The sequence below is a fragment of the Stenella coeruleoalba genome (genome assembly GCF_951394435.1).
Source record: "Stenella coeruleoalba genome assembly, chromosome: 11".
NCBI classification, from domain to species: Eukaryota; Metazoa; Chordata; class Mammalia; order Artiodactyla; family Delphinidae; genus Stenella; species Stenella coeruleoalba.
The window spans coordinates 75,701,083-75,721,291 of record NC_137157.1 but is presented as its reverse complement, the minus strand read 5'-3'; the positions used below and the strand labels follow the sequence as shown (position 1 = coordinate 75,721,291).

The 20,209-nt window shown below is 38.7% G+C and overlaps 1 protein-coding gene across 2 annotated transcripts in view; it reads left to right on the top strand.

The window, feature by feature from the left end:
• BICD1 (BICD cargo adaptor 1) overlaps nucleotides 1–20,209 on the top strand; it is a 209,572-nt gene that overhangs the window by 70,559 nt on the left and 118,804 nt on the right. For both annotated transcript variants that reach the window (XM_079938585.1, XM_079938586.1), the window contains exon 2: nucleotides 18,585–18,797. In XM_079938585.1, the coding sequence (XP_079794711.1) occupies nucleotides 18,585–18,797 (213 nt within the window). The remainder of the gene's footprint in view (nucleotides 1–18,584; nucleotides 18,798–20,209) is intronic.

The following is a 20,209-nucleotide window of genomic DNA, read 5'->3' as shown; positions in this document are numbered from 1 at the left end:
GGTAGGTTCCCTCTATGCCCACTTTCTGGAGAGTTTTTATCGTAAATGGGTGTTAAATTTTGTCAGAAGCTTTTTCTGCATCTATTGAGATGATCATATGGTTTTTCTTCTTCAATTTGTTAATATGGTGTATCACATTGATTGATTTGCATATATTGAAGAATCCTTGAATTCCTGGGATAAATCCCACAGGATCACGGTGTATGATCCTTTTCATGTGTTGTTGGATTCTGTTTGCTAGTATTTTGTTGAGGATTTTTGCATCTATATTCATAAGTGATATTGATCTGTAATTTTCTTTTGTTGTAGTATCTCTGTCTGGTTTTGGTATCAGGGTGATGGTGGCGTCATAGAATGAGTTTGGGAGTGTTCCTTCCTCTGCAATTTTTTGGAAGAGTTTGAGAAGGATGGATGTTAGCTCTTCTCTAAATGTTTGACAGAATTCAACTGTGAAGCCATCTGGTCCTGGACTTTTGTTTGCTGGAAGATTTTTCATCACAGTTTCAACTTCATTACTTGTGATTTGGTCTGTTCATATTTTCTGTTTCTTCCTGGTTCAGTCTTGGAAGGTTATAACTTTCTAAGAATTTGTCCATTTCTTCCAGGTTGTACATTTTATTGGCATAGAGTTTCTTGTAGTAGTCTCTTAGAATGCTTTGTATTTCTGTGGTGTCTGTTGTAACTTCTCCCTTTTCATTTCTAATTTTATTGATTTGAGTCCTCTCCCTCTTTTTCTTGATTAGTCTGGCTAATGGTTTATCAATTTTGTTTATCTTCTCAAGGAACCAGCTTTTAGTTTTATTGATCTTTGCTATTGTTTTCTTTGTTTCTGTTTCATTTATTTCTGCTCTGATCTTTATGATGTCTTTCCTTCTGCTAACTTTGGGTTTTGTTTGTTCTTCTTTCTCTGGTTTCTTTAGGTGTAAGGTTAGATTGTTTACTTGAGATTTTTCTTGTTTCTTGAGGTAGGCTTGTATAGCTATAAACTTCCCTCTTAGAACTGCTTTTGCTGCATCCCATATGTTTTGGATTGTTGTGTTTTCATTGTCATTTGTCTCTAGGTATTTTTTTTATTTCCCCTTTATTTCTTCAGTGATCTCTTGGTTATTTAGTAATGTATTGTTTAGCCTCCATGTGTTTGTGTTTTTTACGTTGTTTTCCCTGTAATTGATTTCTAATCTCATAGCGTTGTGGTCAGAAAATATGCTTGATATGATTTCAATTTTCTTAAATTTACTGAGGCTTGATTTGTGACCCAAGATGTGCTCTATCCTGGAGAATGTTCCATGCACACTTGAGAAGAAAGTATAATCTGCTGTTTTTGGATGGAATGTCCTATAAATATCAAGTAAATCTCTGAGGTCTACTGTGTCATTTAAAGCTTCTGTTTCCTTATTTATTTTCATTTTGGATGATCTGTCCATTGGCGTAAGTGAGGTGTTAAAGTCCCCCACTATTACTGTGTTACTGTCGATTTCCTCTTTTATAGCTGTTAGCAGTTGCCTTATGTATTGAGGTGCTCCTATGTTGGGTGCATATATATTTATAATTGTTATATCTTCTTCTTGGATTGATCTCATGATCATTATGTAGTGTCCTTCCTTGTCTCTTGTAACATTCTTTATTTAAACTCTACTTTATCTGATATGAGTATAGCTACTCCAGCTTTCTTTTGATTTCCATTTGCATGGAATATCTCTTTCCATCCCCTCACTCTCAGTCTGTACGTGTCCCTAGGTCTGAAGTGGGTCTCTTGTAGACAGCATATATATGGGTCTTGTTTATGTATCCATTCAGCAAGCCTGTGTCTTTTGGTTGGAGCGTTTAATCCATTCACGTTTAAGGTAATTATCGATATGTATGTTCCTATGACCATTTTCTTAATTGTTTTGGGTTTGTTTTTGTAGGTCATTTTCTTCTCTTGTGCTTCCCACTTAGAGCATTTGTTGTAGAGCTGGTTTGGTGGTGCTGAATTCTCTTAGCTTTTGCTTTTCTGGAAAGCTTTTGATTTCTCCATCAAATCTGAATGAGATTCTTGCCGGGTAGAGTAATCTTGGTTGTAGGTTCTTCCCCTTCATCACTTTAAGTATATCATGCCTCTCCCTTCTGGCTTGTAGAATTTCTGCTGGGAAATCAGCTGTTAACCTTATGGGAGTTCCCTTGTATGTTATTTGTCATTTTTCCCTTGCTGCTTTCAATAATTTTTCTTTGTCTTTAATTTTTGCCAATTTGATTACTATGTGTCTTGGCATGTTTCTCCTTGGGTTTTTCCTGTATGGGACTGGCTGTGCTTCCTGGACTTGGGTGGCTATTTCCTTTCCCATGTTAGGGAATTTTTTGAATATAATTTCTTCAAATATTTTCTCGGGTCCTTTCTCTCTCTCTTCTCCTTCTGGGACCCCTATAATGCAAATGTTGTTGCGTTTAATGTTGTCCCAGAGGTCTCTTAGGCTGTCTTCATTTCTTTTCATTCTTTTTTCTTTAGTCTGTTCTGCAGCAGTGAATTGCACAATTCTGTCTTACAGGTCACTTATCCGTTCTTCTGCTATTGATTCCTTCTAGTGTAGTTTTCATTTCAGTTATCGTATTGTTCATCTCGGTTTGTTTTTTAGTTCTTCTAGGTCTTTGTTAAACATTTCTTGCATCTTCTCAATCTTTGCTTCTATTCTTTTTCTGAGGTCCTGGATCATCTTCACTATCATTATTCTGAATTGTTTTTCTGGAAGGTTGGCTATCTCTACTTCATTTAATTGTTTTTCTGGGATTTTATCTTGTTCCTTCATGTGGTATATAGCCCTCTGCCTTTTCATCTTGTCTATCTTTCTGTGAATTTGGTTTTTATTCCACAGGCTGCAGGACTGTAGTTCTTCTTGCTTCTGCTGTCTGCCCTATAGTGGATGAGGCTACCTAAGAGGCTTGATGGGAGGGACTGGTGGTGGGTAGAGCTGACTATTCCTCTGGTGGGCAGAGGCAGTAAAACTTTAATCCAGTTGACTGTTGATGGGTGGGACAACAGTTGATGGGTTCCCTCCCTGTTGGTTGTTTGGCCTGAGGCAACCCAACACTGGAGCCTACCTGGGCTCTTTGGTGGGGCTAATGACAGACTCTGGGAGGCCACATGCCAAGGAGTACTTCCCAGAACTTCTGCTGCCAGTTTCCTTGTCCCCGCGGTGAAACAGAGCCACCCCTCGCCTCTGCAGGAGACCCTCCAACACTAGCAGGTAGGTCTGGTTCAGTCTCCCCTGGGGTCACTGCTCCTTCCCCTGGGTCCCGATGTGCACACTACTTTGTGTGTGCCCTCCAAGAGTGGAGTCTCTGTTTCCCCCAGTCCTGTCAAAGTCCTGCAGTCAATTCCCACTAGGCTTCAAAGTCTGATTCTCTAGGAATTCCTCCTCCCGTTGCCGGACCCCCAGGTTGGGAAGCCTGGCATGGGGCTCAGAACTTCCACTCCAGTGGGTGGACTTCTGTGGTATAAGTGTTCGCCAGTCTGAGTCACACACCCACCAGTTATGGGATATGATTTTACTGTGATTGCGCCCCTCCTACCGTCTCATTGTGGCTTCTCCTTTGTCTTTGGATGTGAAGTATCTTTTTTGGTGAGTTCCAGTGTCTTCCTGTTGATTATTGTTCAGCAGCTAGTTGTGATTCTGGTGTTCTCACAGGAGGGAGTGAGAGCACGTCCTTCTACTCCGCCATCTTGTTTTCGACATCTGTCTGTCGCATTCTTGGCAACCATTTTCTCCCAGTCTGTAGGCTGACTTTTCACTTTGTTTATGGTTTCCTTTACTGTGCAAAAGCTTATAAGTTGGATTATGTCCCATTTGTTATTTTTGCTTTTATTTCTACTGCCTTAGGAGATTGACCTAAGAAAACATTGATACGATTTATGTCAGAGAATGTTTTGCCTGTGTGTCCTCTTCTTGGAGTTTTATGGTGTCATGTCTTATATTTGAGTCTTTAATAGGCTGACGCAATTTTTAAAAATTCAAGTGAAAGATCACATTGCTTTACATGGGGAGAAGACACATTCAAAACATATGTTTCATTCACTTTGGTAACCAATAAGAACTGTGTCCACGTACAGAGCAAAGGAAACATGTCCAAGAAACGTTTTTCTTTTCTTACTTGATTAGAAATAAAAGTCACTTGATCTTTTCTCTTCCATCCTAGTCACAACTAAGTTTTAAGAAAATCCAGGTCATATTGATAAGTCCAGGTCAATACTGCTTTTTGCAAGATCAGAAATGTTCCCACATTACATTCTTTAGGTTTCAAAAAGCCTACTGTACTTATTCTCCTGGAATAGTGTGAAATAACCCTTTCCCTGAATGAAAAGCTTCTTTCTACAGTTCTTTCTTCTGAAACAAGGCTTTCCTTTTCTGAGCCCTGAACTGGAATAATTTCCTGGGGATCCCTCTTATCTAGGGGGATTGTAGTGAGGTCACTGCCTGAGCTGATTTCAGTTCATTTTTTTGAGATGAATTGTATGAATGCCTTCACAAGTCATCTTTTAAAGGGATAGACTTGCATAAAAATAAAACCACCAGATTTCTTCATACAGTATAATGAGGTCTTGACATTCCAGAGATTTGGTACCTAAATGCATAGACACTCAATGAATGTTTGTTGGAAGGAAGGCTGGTGGAAAGGAAGAAAGGAAGGGAGGGAAAGTTAGAAAAAAATTTTTTTTTCACTGGAGATAGGTTTGATTTTTAATTGGGAAAAGGAATGTGAAATTTATTGTTGTTATACTTGCGAACCCAGAATATAATTTATGATGACTTAGAAGTAATTGCCTTTTATCTACATTTTAATGCAAAAACAGTCATTGGACAAGATGCAGAAAAACAATTTACCTATATTTTATACATGTTTTGTTCAAAACACCAGAATCAAAAAAAAAAAAAAAACCCAGAATCTATAAGAAATGTTGAAGAATTTCTTTGTGGTTATTATACTCATAAAATGTGTGCATTTGAGTTTTGCTTCTGGACAGACATGTTCTGCTTGACAGTCTCTTTTGAGATCGCTTGCTGAGCACATATATTTTTCCTTTTGCTGATTTTAATGTCTCTGTAGTTTGCTTGGTGGCTGTTGTAGTAAGAGACTAGCTTCTAACCTATCCAAAGGAGGCTAAGATGAACAATCAGAAATAAGATTGACCAAAAACAACAGCTGGGGGACAGTGGCTGTCCCACACTTTTTTTTTTTTAAATAAATGTATTTATTTATTTATTTTTGGCTGCGTTGGGTCTTCGTTGCTGTGTGCGGGCTTTCTCTAGTTGTGGCGAGTGTGGGCTACTCTTTGTTGCGGTGTGTGGGCTTCTCATTGCGGTGGCTTCTCTTCTTGCAGAGTACGGGCTTTAGGCGCATGGGCTTCAGTAGTTGTGGCACACAGGCTCAGTAGTTGTGGCTCACGGGCTCTAGAGCACAGGCTCAGTAGCTGTGGCGCACGGGCTTAGTTGCTCCACGGCATGTGATATCTTCCTGGACCAGGGCTCGAACCCGTGTCCCCGGCATTGGCAGGCGGATTCTTAACCACTGTGCCACCAGGGAAGCCCTGTCCCACACTTTTGATCCCAAGATTTCTTAGGGTATGTCTCACTCTGGCAAAAAAAGAAAAACTCGGAACACCAGGAGGGCCAAGGGAGAGGGAACATGGGTGGCTGCCAGCCTGGGCAAATGCATTCCTTTTGGTTGAGCCAAATTCATGAGGGTAGAAGACCAGATCCTAGCTTGAGGCCCAAACCCTGATGAGTCAGAACAAGTGTTCAGGACCTCAAGGGCCTGGTAGGCAATGGTGGGCAAAGATTTGGATGTCCTGAACTTGCCTACATTGTGGAGGTGGGGTGCAGTGGGTAATTTTTTTTCTTTTTCTGCTTTTTGGTATTAACTATATTCTCTTTAATAATCACATACATTACTTACAAAAAGGAAAAAACCCTAGGTTTTATGTATTCACTGACTAAATTTCAAAATCAGTATGGATTTGCTCCTTTTCTAGGAAGTATGGTGTTTTCATTTAATAGATTGCCGTTAGTGTACTTTAGAAGCAGCATCCAGTTTGATGCAGATATTTCAAGGTTTAAATAACTTAATGAATAAGGTTTAGTTGATGCAAGGTACCCCTTCTTTCTCAGGGGACTGTTCCTCACCTCAATACCTTATGAATATCAATGGAGCATTATGGGATAGCCTAGAAACAGGCACAGTTATGTCAGTATGATTTACGGCTAACTTGGCACTCGACATCAATGTAAAGGAGGGGCGGGCAGTTCATTAAATGGTGCCAGGGAAATTGATTCTTCATATAGAAAATAAAGTAGATCTGGACTTCATTTCATACACAGAAGTCAATTTCAGGTGGATTAAGAGACATAAACATGAAAGGCAAAACGTTTACACTTATGGGAGAAAATATAGAATAGTTTTACGACTTTAGAGAAGAGAAGGGTATTACATGAGACACAAAAAGTGCTAGCCAGAAAGCAAGAGATTGGTCATTGGACTACCTTAAAATCAAGGACATTACTTCATGAAAAGACATCACTAAAAGAGTTGGGAGAGGCAGAAGCCATGAACTGGGAGAAAGTACTTGACTTACATATAACTGACAAATCATGAGGAAACAGGAAATCATCCTTCAGACAGTGAGACCCCACTTCATCAAAAGATACTGTAAAATGAGTGAAAAATCAGGACATAAATACTAGGGGGAGATATTTGCCATGCATATAGCTGACAAATTATTAAAGGGGGTAAAAAGCACTCTGTAGAAAAATGAAAAAAGCCTTTAATAGAAATTATACAGAAATAGAAATGTGAATGGTCAATAAAAATATGAAAATGCTTAGCTTCATTAATAATCAGGAAAATGCAAATTAAAACCACCAGAGGATACTATTTCCCACTCCCCAGAGTGGGAAAAACTTTAAAGTCAAAAAGTCAAGTAAGAATGTGGAACAACAGGAACTCTTAGACACTGTTGGTGGCAGTGTGAATCAGGTCAGCCACTTTGGAGAACCCTGCAGTCTTGTCAGGAAGTGTTGAAGCTGTGTGTGATCTATAGCCTAGTCATTCAGCTCCTGGCCCACACCTTAGGGCAGTGGTTCTCAACCCTTCCTTATGTTAGAATCTAAAAATGAGCATGTCAGAAATAGGCCTTATCCCAGACGTGTGGTTACCAAGTTGTATGCGTAGGTGCTCAGGGGCACCACCACAAACCCACAGAGGACCGTGGGGTATTTTGCATATTTGAGGGAACACTGTGATACTTGGCATCTGCTGGACACTGTGTGAACTACTAACTCAAGATAGTTCAGTTCACAGTTTCCTTGTTAGACTTGCTCCATTCTTTTCTATTATGCAATATTTTACAAAACTAGATTTTTCAGTGGTTGCTCTAATAAAAAGCAGATAGGAAACCATAGGAAAATCAATGTGGAACAGGAAATGAAAATGGCAGGGTTTGAGAAGTTGTACAGAGCCTAACAGGTGCACCTATCCCATTCGTAAGTAATTGTGGTTATTTAAGAATGAAATTAAAATATTTTTTCTTTCAATTTTTGCACATTAATTTTTCAGACAGCTAGTACATCATTTGGACTTAAAGACTTAGTAAGTTGTTTGGAACTAACTATTTAGAAAATGGAATTGTTTGGTATTTCTTTTGTCCTAGGAATGCCATTAAAAAAGTTTTGAGACATCAAGTGGATCTTGAACCAAGAATGTTTGAGAATCTCTGTCCCAAATTAGTTAACTCAGAATATTTGGAGTTGGAATCTGTGTGTTTTTGTTTTTAAAAACTTCCCAGGTGATTCTAATGGCCCCTAGAGCTGAGAAGCACTGCTAGGGAAACTCTTACACATGTGACTGAGGATAGTGCTATTCAAAGTGTATCTGGAGACCAGCACTGGTTTGCACATTATTTCCTACAGGTCTTCGTCAGGATGTAGTTTATATTAATCACATGTTCAGTGAATAATGGTACAGTTTTTGTAATCCTTTTTTACCCCTATGTTACGTTTGTTCTGGTTAAATTTATTGAAATATAATTTTCTGTCTGTTAAATCTAATAATAAAAAATTGGATAATTGGATTCTGGTAAGGATACAGAGCAACATGAACTCTCGTTCCTTGCTGGTGGGAATGCAAAATGCTAAAGCTATTTTGGAAGACAGTTTGGTGGTGTCTTACAAAACTAAACATACTCTTACCATATGATCCATTAATCATGATCCTTGGCATTCACCCAAAGGAGTTGAAAATATATCCACACAAAAACCTGCATACGGATATTTATAGCAGCTTTGTTCATAACTGCCAAAACTTGGAAGCAACCAAGGATGTCCTTCAATAAGGTGAATGGACAGCTAAACTGTGGTACATCCAGACAATGGAATATTATTCAGTGCTAAAAGTAAGTGAGAGATCAAGCCAAGAAAAGACATGGAGGAACCTTAAATGCATATTACTAGATGAAAGAAGCCAATCTGAGAAGGCTCCATACTGTATGATTCCACCTATATGACATTTTGGAAGAGGCAAAGTTCTGGAGACCGTGAAAAAGTCAGTAGTTGGCAGGGGGATTGGAGGGTGGGAATGAATAGGTAGAGCACAGAGAGTTTTTAGGGCCGTGAAACTACTCCATATGATACTATAATGGTAGCTACATGTCATTATGGCTATGTCCAAATCCACAGAATGTACCACACCAAGAGTGAACCCTAATGTAAACTGGAGTTTGAGTGATTATGATGTGTCAATGTAGGTTCATCAATTGTAGCAAAAGCACCTCTCTGTTGGGGGAGGCTATGCATGTGTGTGGGCAGGGAGTATATGGGAAATCTCTGTACTTTTCTCTCAATTTTGCTGTGTACCTAAAACTGCTCTAAAAAAAGTCTTTAAAAATCATTGGGGCTTATATTTTGTGCTTTTCTTCTAATATTTTTCTAGTAATTTACTATTTACACGGTTTTATTAAAATATAATTGACATACAACAAACTGCACATATTTAAAGTGTACAATTTGATGAATTTTGACATAAGTATAATTTGTGAAATTATTATCATGACCAAAATAATGAACTTATCCATCAGTGCCTAAAATGTTTTTATGCCCCATCATAATCCTTCCTTTTTCGCCTCCATACTGCTTCCTCAAGCTCCCCACAGACACACACACACACACACACACACACACACACACACCCTCTCCTGGGTAACCACTCATCTTCTTTCTGTCACTGTAGATAAGTTTTATTGTCTAGAATTTCACATAAATGGAATCTTACAGTATGTACTCTTGTCTGACTTATTTTGCTCAGCATAATTATTTTATGATTCAACCATGTTGCATGTAACAGTAGTAGATTCCTTTTTATTTCTGAGTAGTATTCCATTGTATGAATATACCACTTTTTTTTTTTTATCTATTCACCTGTTGATGGACATTTCAGTTGTTTTCAGTTTTGACTATTACAAATAAAGCTGTGAACATTTGTGTACAAATCTATATGGAATGAAATGGCTGGGTCATGTTGTAGACGTATGCTTACAGTAACCCATTTTTATTGTATTTTGCAAAAGTGTTAGTCCACCAAGGATTGGATATAAAACTGTTTCTTCACAAAATGTATTTTGAGAAATACTAGCCAGGGAGATGTGCAAAAAACTGGATGCAGTGGATCTAATCATCCATTGTTAGGAGAATGGATTATTAAAATGGGGTATATATTTATTCAGAAGACTACTTTATAACAATGAAAATAGACGAACGATAGCTACACTAATCAAAATGGATAAATTGTAGAAATTTAAAGTTGAGTTTAAAAAGCAAATTGCAAAAGAATGCCTATGGAATGATTCCATTATACAAATTTAAAAAATAAACCATATTAAATAATGTTATTTACAAATTCATACATATATGGTAAACTATAAAGAAAAGCAGGAAAATGGTAAATACAAAATTTAGGATAGCGCTTACTTGGGGAGGTTGGGGTGCAGTGAGGGAGATAGGATGGGTAGACAGAAGCTTTTGAGGCTAATGGGTCATAGTCTATTTCTTAAACTACAGAAATTCATTTTGATGTTATTTTTTGTGCTTATATTTTGTTATAAATTTTCTCTTGTGTATATTCAATATATAACAACAAAATTTAGAAAAATCTCTGAACAGTTGAAAAAGGAGTTTGTTAAGCAAGATGGAAGGTACCAATTATGAACCATCAAGGATAGAAAAAAATCCAGGCTTTAAGTAAATATATATTTGAATGATAGGCTATTAGGTATTACATTTGGAAGAATCAGGGGCATTAAACCAATCATAGAATATTTAGTTAAGAAGTATAGAAAATATGGTATGTTATTTATTAGAATGATGCCTTGTAGCCCTGTAATATGATGATTAAATCAGTTAAGGATATGTGGTAGATGTTTAGAAAAACCTATGGTCAGTCACATCAAGCTAAAAATGCATGTTTTTAATTTTTGTGATAAATGAAAAATGGTTTACAGAATGAAAAATCAAAATCAAAAATTGGTAATGAAATAACCTATGTTTCCCAGATGGATGGAATTAACTGGGTAGGAGTTAGGTTAAAAAAGCCAGAAAAAAAATGGGGGAAGTTAAGAAAGAAAGAGTTGAAAATTCTCACCAAGAGAAGATAAAATGGAATTCTTTGATAAAATCAACCTTAGGGCCTATGCCTTGAGAAATTTCTGTGTTTTGTCTTTTTACATTTTTAATGGCTTAATAAGAAAAATGATACATCAGAGTTCCCTTTCTGGTAAGAAGTTCAGTATTTCAGAAATGTGTGGGAAGCTGCTCTCCATGGAGAGGTGAACGGCCTGCTGAGTCATGCACAGGCCTGGGAGAACCTTCACACGGGGACGCAGCAGCCTGTCAGTGTTGGGTGGGGAGAGAGGGTGGGGACCGATATTAATAAGCATTTACTGTGGATTTTATTTATACCTCTTATCTGATATCCTTACCTTTTAGACCTAGTCTGTTTTTATTTTTTTAAGGTAGACATTATTATGCATTTTCCATATTTGGTAACTGAGACATAGAAATTCAAAACCTTGCCAAAGATTGCAGAGGAGGCAGATTTAAACCCAAATACATTTGATTCCAAAGCTCACCTTTTTCCTACAATTAATAGCCAATACTTACAGTGAACTTACTGTATTTGTACCAAGAACTGCTCCAAGTGATACACAGATTTTCTCTAATCCTCACAACAGCACTATCAGATAGAAATTATTATCCTCATTTTACAGATGAGAACACTGAGGCACAGAATGTTAAGTAACTTCTTCATTGTCATACGGTGAGTAAGTGGCAGAGTTGGTCCAGCTCAGGAGCCAATGTCTTTAACCTCTTTTGCCTCTTATGAGTACCTGTGCCTTTAAAGGATCAGGCTTCGTTCTGTCAGGGAAACCTTATGGCTCCTAATAAGGTTTGAGCCATGTGAGTCATGGAAAGGGATTTCTCCCAGCTGGTTACTTTTCGATTGTCTCACTTACAATGATCCCTTCTTTTCTAATTGGACCATACCCGCTAAGACACTTTGCTGCTGGAATATAGTGGTTTGGGAAATGTTTCTTAGCCAGTTCAAACAAGTTTAGCTAGTTTATTCCTATTTTTTGTGTGTGTGCTTTATGAGGTCCTTTGGGCTCATTGTTTTCCTCCGAATAAGAATGAATCCTTAGTAGAGCTTTTAGTCCTCTTAAACTCTCAAACTTCATTCTTTAACTTGGACTTTCCTTAAGACTTAATTTAAAACAAATGGTAATTAAACATCATTTAAACCATTGATGGGATTATAACTTATATCCTTTCTACTCCAAAAGTATTTGAAGCAGATTAAAACAAAAGAAACCAATACAGTGGGGGTAAATACACCTCAAGAGTGTAGAGAAAACAGGAGATAGTTATACCAGAAACTTAAGTTATTTTAGTTCATTGCTACAGAGCATTTAACGCTGAATTTCCTGGCAGCTGAGGCAACAGAAATACAGTTGGTCAAATGATTTTTATTATATGTTCAAAGAAGATAAAGTAGTTCCTTGGGGAGGATGGGTTTTAGTGATAGGCCGTTTGACAATCCTTTCCTTCCTCCAAGTTAAATTATGTCTAAATATTCCCTGGAGCACTCAGCTCTTAGTGCTATAGTGGAGACTTTAAGGAACTGCCTCAGATAAGTCTTTGAAGACACGCCGTGGCTATGCTGTAATTCTTGCTTAGCAACACTTCAGTTTAGCTTTGCTCCTCTGGGGAAAGGCCAGGTTCTGGCTCACCTCCTCCTTTGTTCGGGTCTCTCCTCAAAGGTCACCCCCTTCTCTGATCGTCCTCTCTAAATGAGGCTCCCTCTGTCCACACCTGCCTGACTATCCCTGCACTGTCCAACATGGAGGCCACTAGATATGTGACAATTAACATTGATTAGATTACATAAAATTAAAAATTTAATTCTTTGGTCATATTGCCCCATTTCAAGAGCTCATTAGCCACACGTGGACAGTGGTTACCGTACTGGACAATACAGATACATCATTGCAGAAAGTTCTATTGGGCAGTGCTGTTTTATACTCTTACTCTGGATTTCATTTTCTTTTTAGAACTTTTCCAACATTATGCTGCATGCTTACTGATTTATGTTCCACTAGAATGCTCCCAAAGGCAGAGATTTTTTTCTAGAATATTGCTAAATCCTCAGTGTCTAAAGCAGCGCCTGTTACAGTTCTCTGTAAGTACTTACTGAGTGAATGAACAAACGAATGAATAAATTTTAGTATTTCAAAGAAGAATGTTTTGTCTAATGTCCTCGAGTGACCTAGTATACTGTTGTCACAATTTTTAAGATGAAAGAATGAAGATTCTGTAACCAAGGATCATATTTTAAAGATAATTTGATATTATTAAATATACTAGCCGAACTTTTGTCTTTCATATTGTGAAGGATAATAAGCATGAAAATTCCACTTAACAGTTAATATATTTTCCTGAACATGAAGGTAAAAAAATACCAATTTTCTTGGGATTAAAAGTCCTGCGGGGCTTCCCTGGTGGTGCAGTGGTTGAGAGTCCGCCTGCCGATGCAGGGGACACGGGTTCGTGCCCCGGTCCGGGAAGATCCCACATGCCAAGGAGCAGCTAGGCCCGTGAGCCATGGCCGCTGAGCCTGCGCATCCAGAGCCTGTGTTCCGCAACGGGAGAGGCCACAACAGTGAGAGGCCCACGTACCGTAAAACAAAAAAAAAAAGTCCTATGAGTAGAATGAGAAAGCAAGGTACTTATTATATAGCTAAATGAACTTACACTGGCATGTGACTGAAAGCAACTGTGATACATTGTGATGGACTATATTAAAGATGATAATTGTGCAATTATAGCTACACACATGATAGAAATCATAATACATTCTAAAATTGTATAGAAATGTCAGTTTACCTCAATTAATTTCAAATAAAACTATTCATGAAATGACTGCAGTGCCTAAAAGGAATTTGCTATCTGAACAAAATATAACTAGAAGCATGACTGCCCTAGGTTTGCCTATAAATAGACAGCAAAGCTAGTTTTGTGATTTCTGCCAAGTGTGCAGCTTCAATAGCCTTGGAAAAGATTGTCTCTCGTCTCTTGAGTCCAGCTTTGTTAGGAGATACTTGGAATGGTGGTGGAGGAGGGAGGTACCCGGCAGAGCCAGACAGGTCTGGTAAATCAGCTTCAACAATTAGCCAAATGATAGTTGTCAGTTGGCTGTCATGCCCAATTCCAGTTACCAACAATTAGGAATTGGGTAAAGAAGGAGTTTTTTCTCCTTCACCCTCCCTTTCTAAAATGCAGATATTTTCTGTAGTGTTAGTTCTCAGCGGATTTGCAAATGCAGATCATGGGGCATCTGTAGCCTGTGCTGGATTGGTATTATTTTTCTATTTCAAGTAAAAAAAAAAAAAGCACCATGGTAAATGTCCTTGGATAACCTTACATACTTTCAAATCAGGTCCAGTGAAGGGCCATGTTCCTCATAAAAATAATGACTAGGGGCTTCCCTGGTGGCACAGTGGTTGAGAGTCCGCCTGCTGATGCAGGGGACATGGGTTCGTGCCCTGGCCCGGGAAGATCCCACATGACGCGGAGCGGCTGGGCCCGTGAGCCATTACCACTGAGCCTGCACGTCCGGAGCCTGTGCTCTGCAACGGGAGAGGCCGCAATGGTGAGAGGCCCGTGTACCGCAAAAAACAAACAAACAAAATAATAATAATGACTAACTTTGGAAACCCCCATGTTCAGTTAAGTTTTCTGAGCTACAATAAATATGAATTAAGGATTCATCAAAATGTTTATATTTTCAATTTCAATTCTTGACTCTACTTTGAAGATCTATTCTGTGTATATGTCTAAAATTTTTTATTTCCTTTGGTGCAGGATCCAGAGTACAATTCTTAAAACTTTACATCAAGGGTGGAAAGATAAATTCACTTGCTATTAAGACATTAGGGGTTGTTTTAGCCACCAAGAGAGCATTGCCTGTGTGCTGAGAATAATGTGAGAACCATAGGTTGCCTAAGTCTGTTGATCTTACTTAGGCAGAGTTAAGAAAATGGCCCTGTGAAAGTTTTCTGTTACATAGATGTGGGAAAGTAGTTGTGAAAAAGAAGCAAGTTGACGTGCTTGACACACAGTTCATGCTAATTTGAAATTTTACCAATACTTAAGTATGATAGTCAGGGTTCCTTTGCCAGTGTGAGGGTCTACTGAAGACGTAACCAGGTCACCGTGGGGAGATGTGCTGCCAGATGTCTCCCCTCCAAAGATTTTTTAATGGGTAATGAATTCAGAATTGACCTCACAGAATCTGATCATCACTGATAGAAAAGCAAGGTAAACATCACTTCCAAAGACAATTTTTCATCTGTTCATAAATCTATATGCTTATTATCACATGTAGAAGCTTGGCTACTCAGATAAGAATTTCTTTCTGTCCTGAGACTGAGCAAGCCAAACACCAAGAGTATTCTGCTCTGAATAGATGAACATCAATACTGAAATATTTCTTTCTCAGTTGATGTTTAGGAATCATCTGTTGATTTTGATCCATGTAGAGATTCTAAGGAAGATAGTTTATTGAGACATAGGCTTGCAGGTTATTTTTTAATTTTCTGTTTCTGTAGTATAATTTGGAGATGAATACCAGATTGTCTTTAAAATCACTAAATCATAACTTTATGATGTCCCTTTTAATGATTAACCCAAACCTTTTCTGCCTTCAAGTTTGTAACAAATGTGAAACTGAGTTTCAGAGGTTAATTCCAGCCTTGTTTCTTTATGACCTGTACATAGTCCAGAAGCATCATTTTATGACAGTTAAAATTTTAAAATGTATATCACATCATAAAGCCATAGCACTTCTAATTGAATAGTGACCCTTTGGTGTTCAAGTACACATGTTCTTTATAACTGTATGTGCCAGTATTTTATCAAACCTATCAAATTCTTGAGGGCAAAGACTACATTTATTTACCTAGCTTTTTATTTTGAAATAACTCTAGACATAGAAAAAGTTGCAAAAATACTACACTGAATTTCATGTACCCTTTACACAGCTTCCCCAGATGTTAACATCTTACATAACCATAGTACAGTTATAGAAACCAGAAACTGACATTGCTACAATATTATTATCCGATATAAAGAATGTATTTCGGGACTTCCCTGGTGGTCCAGTGGTTAAGACTTCGCCTTCCAATGCAGGGAGCCATATTGTAACAAATTCAATAAAGACTTTAAAAATGGCCCACATCAAAAAAAAAAAAAAAAAAAAAGAAGGGGGCTTCCCTGGTGGCGCAGTGGTTGAGAAATCTGCCTGCCAATGCAGGGGACATGGGTTCGAGCCCTGGTCCGGGAAGATCCCACATGCCGCAGAGCAACTAGGCCTGTGAGCCACAACTACTGAGCCTGCGCGTCCGGAGCCTGTGCTCCGCAACAAGAGAGGCCGCGATAGTGAGAGGCCCGCACACCGCGATGAAGAGTGGCCCCCGCTTACCACAACTAGAGAAAGCCCTCGCACAGAAACGAAGGCCCAACACAGCCATAAATAAATTAAAAAATAAACTTAAATCATATGGGCTTCTAAGAAGACCTCTGCTTAAAACAAAAAAAAAAAAAAGAATGTATTTCAGTTTTGCCAATTGTCCTAAAGTCTTTTTTTCAGGTCAGGGTCCAATCCAGGATCCCATTCTGCATTTAATTGTCATATTTTCTTAGTCTCATCTAGTCTGGAGGAGTCTTCCTCTATTTCTCCTGACCTTAATACTTTCGAAGAGTCCTGGCCAATAATTTTGTAGAATGTTCCCGTTTGGGTTTCCTTGATGTTTTCTTATAGTAAGAATTGGCCTACTCATTTTTGGCAGAAATACCACAGAAGTGACTCTGTTCTCCCCTCAGTGTGTTATACCAGAGGGTACACGATGTTAGTATTTCTTGTTGCTGCTGAGCTAACTTTTGGTCACTTAGTTAAGGTCTGCCAGGGTACTCCACTGATCAGTTACTATTTTTCCCATTGGAATTAATAAATATCTTGGGAGGACATGCTTTAAGACTATGCAAATATCCTGTTTCTCGTCATAGTTTTTGCCTATTATTTTATATTCCACTGATAATCTTTACCTGCAACTATTATTACTTGGTGTTTGCCAAGTAATATGCTGATGTCAAGTAATGCTGATGTATTTGATTTCTATTAGAATTAAATGATTTGAATCCTACTGTAAAGAAGAGCTATTCCTTCTCTTATTTATTCAGTTATTATATTAATGTGGGCTCATGAATATTTATTTTATTCTATGGATTATAATTCATTACTATAACTATTTTGTTTCACCAAATTATCCCATATTTAGCCCTTGGGAACCCCTTCATGTAGGCTCTCTTTTTTTTTTTTTTTTTTTTTTTGCGGTATGCGGGCCTCTCACTGTTGTGGCCTCTCCCGTTGAGGAGCACAGGCTCCGGATGCGCAGGCTCAGTGGCCATGGCTCACGGGCCCAGCCGCTCCGCAGCATGTGGGATCCTCCCGGACCGGGGCATGAACCCGTGTCCCCTGCATCGGCAGGCGGACTCTCAACCACTGCGCCACCAGGGAAGCCCCACATCATTTTTTTAAAAGCATTTTGTTACTTACTCTTTGGCACCACATGATGCACCAAGTTCGTTTTGCTCCAGTGAGAGACTCCATCATTTCTTCCAAGAGCCCTAGTTCTTTTAACTGGAGATTGATATTTAGAAACAAAATTTGGCCGCAGGGTTTGCTGACAGAGCTAGGAAATCTGTATGCACACACACACACACACAAGCACCTTTCTCTCTCCATCTATCGACCTATCTCCCTATTAAAGACTATCCTGATAATTCTAATTACAACCCAGTACCACTAGTTTCCTTCTAGACTTCTCCCTTTCCTTATTTGTAATGCCTTTCTCCAAGAGGGAGAAACCTGTCTTTCATTATCCATAATATATTTACTTATTTCCTCAGCCCTAGTGTACATGTAAAGAAGTTTCAGAATTGTGATTCCATAATCCCTGTGAGAAACAAATTTACTAACTATACTATAGTGTTTGGGTACAGTTCTTTTTGTTTTTAGCTTTACTGTGTATAGCAAAAATACTGATTTCCCCAATCAGTTTAGATCTTTTCTTCTCAACCTTTCAGTGTGGTCCTGTTCTTCATTTGCGGTACAGCTGGATTCATTTGTTACTATTTGTGTTCCATTTGGGTACCTGGACACATAGAGGCTGATTTTCATTATTATTTATTTGGGAGGTATGTGAAACCTTACTGTAGTTTTAAGAGTCAGAGCGATATGAAAAGGCATTCTCAGAAAAGTGTGACTCCTATGAAATGTGATCCCTTGTATAGTGTTTCATTCCCTCATTCTTTCTACCCCATTCCCACTCACCCCCCGTAGCTTACCAATTTCATTACTTTCTGGCTTATTTTTCCGTATCTCTTTTTCCACAGATATGTTTTCTTATACATTGGTTGCATTTGAATGTCTTTTTGTGGTACCAGGCAGTTTGAAAGCTGTTTGGTGATTTTTCTCTCTTAAGGGCATTGTTCATAATTGGTATATTCTTACCACTAATGTATTAGAAAGCTAATGAAACTATTTTCTTTCTTGAAAATTTCTTTTGGGATTTTTTCTGGAATGAAAATGAGAATATGAATTTTGAAGGTCTCATTAGCACTGAACTGTCTATTCCTTAAAAAGATTTGTCTAAAAAATGGTAACATAAAACAAGCAGCAATGTTTTTCAAGTTTTAACCTGTTTTTTATATATATATATATATATATTAGCAAAATAGTTAAAATTTTTCTTTCTCAATTGAATTTGAATTATTTCAAGTGTCAATGAGAGCTGCTAGCCTGTTAGATGAACTATGTACTTTTTGCTTCTGGAAGTCTTGCAGAATACCTTTTCTTTTACACAAAGTAAAACAAATCATGTTCCCAAGTCTGTTGAATAGTGCAGTGGTGCATTTCACTGTGTGCTCTTTTTCTTTCCAAATCCTCTGCAGGCATTTGGGCAGTCCTTCTCTATCCACCGTAAGGTTGCTGAGGATGGAGAGACTCGGGAGGAAACACTTCTGCAGGAGTCGGCATCGAAGGAAGCTTACTATCTGGGGAAGATCTTGGAGATGCAGAATGAACTGAAACAGAGCCGGGCTGTGGTGGCCAACGTGCAGGCAGAAAATGAGAGGCTCACAGCCGTCATGCAGGATCTGAAGGAGGTAAACAAACAACAAACATATTCCCTTTGAGAGAGCTGTGGGAGAGAGAACTAAGATGAAATTCTTCCTAGGAGGGAGGAATAAAACTTTTTCTCTAATCAGAGGAGCTGTATTAAACAAGAAGCACTTGATGCCAATGCTAGCAATTTTTCTGCTTTTTTGGTGAAATGACAGCTTGTTCTGAGATGAGCTTTTCTCTCTCTTATTGTTTGTTAAGAATTAAAGTCTATTTATTGAGTACTTAGGAATTGGCCTTGCTATTTCTGCAGAGGTGTTTAAAAAATACAGTGACCCTAAGGTCACTTCCTCCCTTTTACCTGTTTCAATACAATGTGGAGAGGAACGGTTGGCTGTTATGCTCGGTGTCAGCACTAATTCAAAATGAATGTGGTGTTAGACTCTCCTCACTGGGGAGAGAGATCCTGGGGGAGTGTTCTGAGGGGTCTTAGAGTCTGGTGATGCAGAACCATAAACTCTTCTTCTGGCTGTAGACAAGCAGCAAATTATAGCTGGTATGAATCAGGTTAGGAGCCTTCTTCAGTCCCCAGGCCCTCCCTGGACTCACTCTTTCCCTTCAGCTTTTCACGTAGCAGCGTCATATGCCAGATGGTTTCAGAGTGGCAGAGTCATTCTGTGCTGGAGGAAGGAGGTAATGTTGGGGACAGAAATAGCCAAAAGCAGCTTCATCCACCAAACCCTTTTAAGAGCATTTTTGAAAACTTCATATTAAGTCGTTCACTCCAGTTTTTGATTAAGAAAGCTATAGAAGAGGTGCAGATTTCCTCTGATTCCTACACCAGTGCAGTGGAGGTTGACAAACAAATACCGGGTCCACTACCAAGTGGGCTCATTAACTGAGCGGTTTTTTTTTGTTTTTTTTTAAATTTATTTTTGCCTGCGTTGGGTCTTGTTGCTGCACGCAGGCTTTCTCTAGTTGCAGCGAGCGGGGGCTACTCTTCGTTGTGGGGCGCGGGCTTCTCATTGCGGTGGCTTCTCTTGTTGCGGAGCATGGCCTCTAGGCACGCGGGCTTCAGTAATTGTGGCTCATGGGCTCAATAGTTGTGGCTCGCGGGCTCTAGAGCTCAGGCTCATTAGTTGTGGCGCATGGGCTTAGTTGCTCCGCGGCATGTGGGATCTTCCCAGACCAGAGATCGAACCTATGTCCCCTGCATCGGCAGATGGACTCTTAACCATTGTGCCACCAGGGAAGTCCCTAACTGAGCATTTTGATAATAGAAAAAGGTCAGATGAAAAAATTGTTTGATATTGTGAAATATAACCAAAGTAATCCACTGATACCTTTCTCTCGACATTAGTGACATATTAGAAATAAAGTTTCATTATTATAACATATAAGTTGTCCAAAATTTACTGGAATTTAATCAATAATTTACATTTGCCTGTGTCCATAT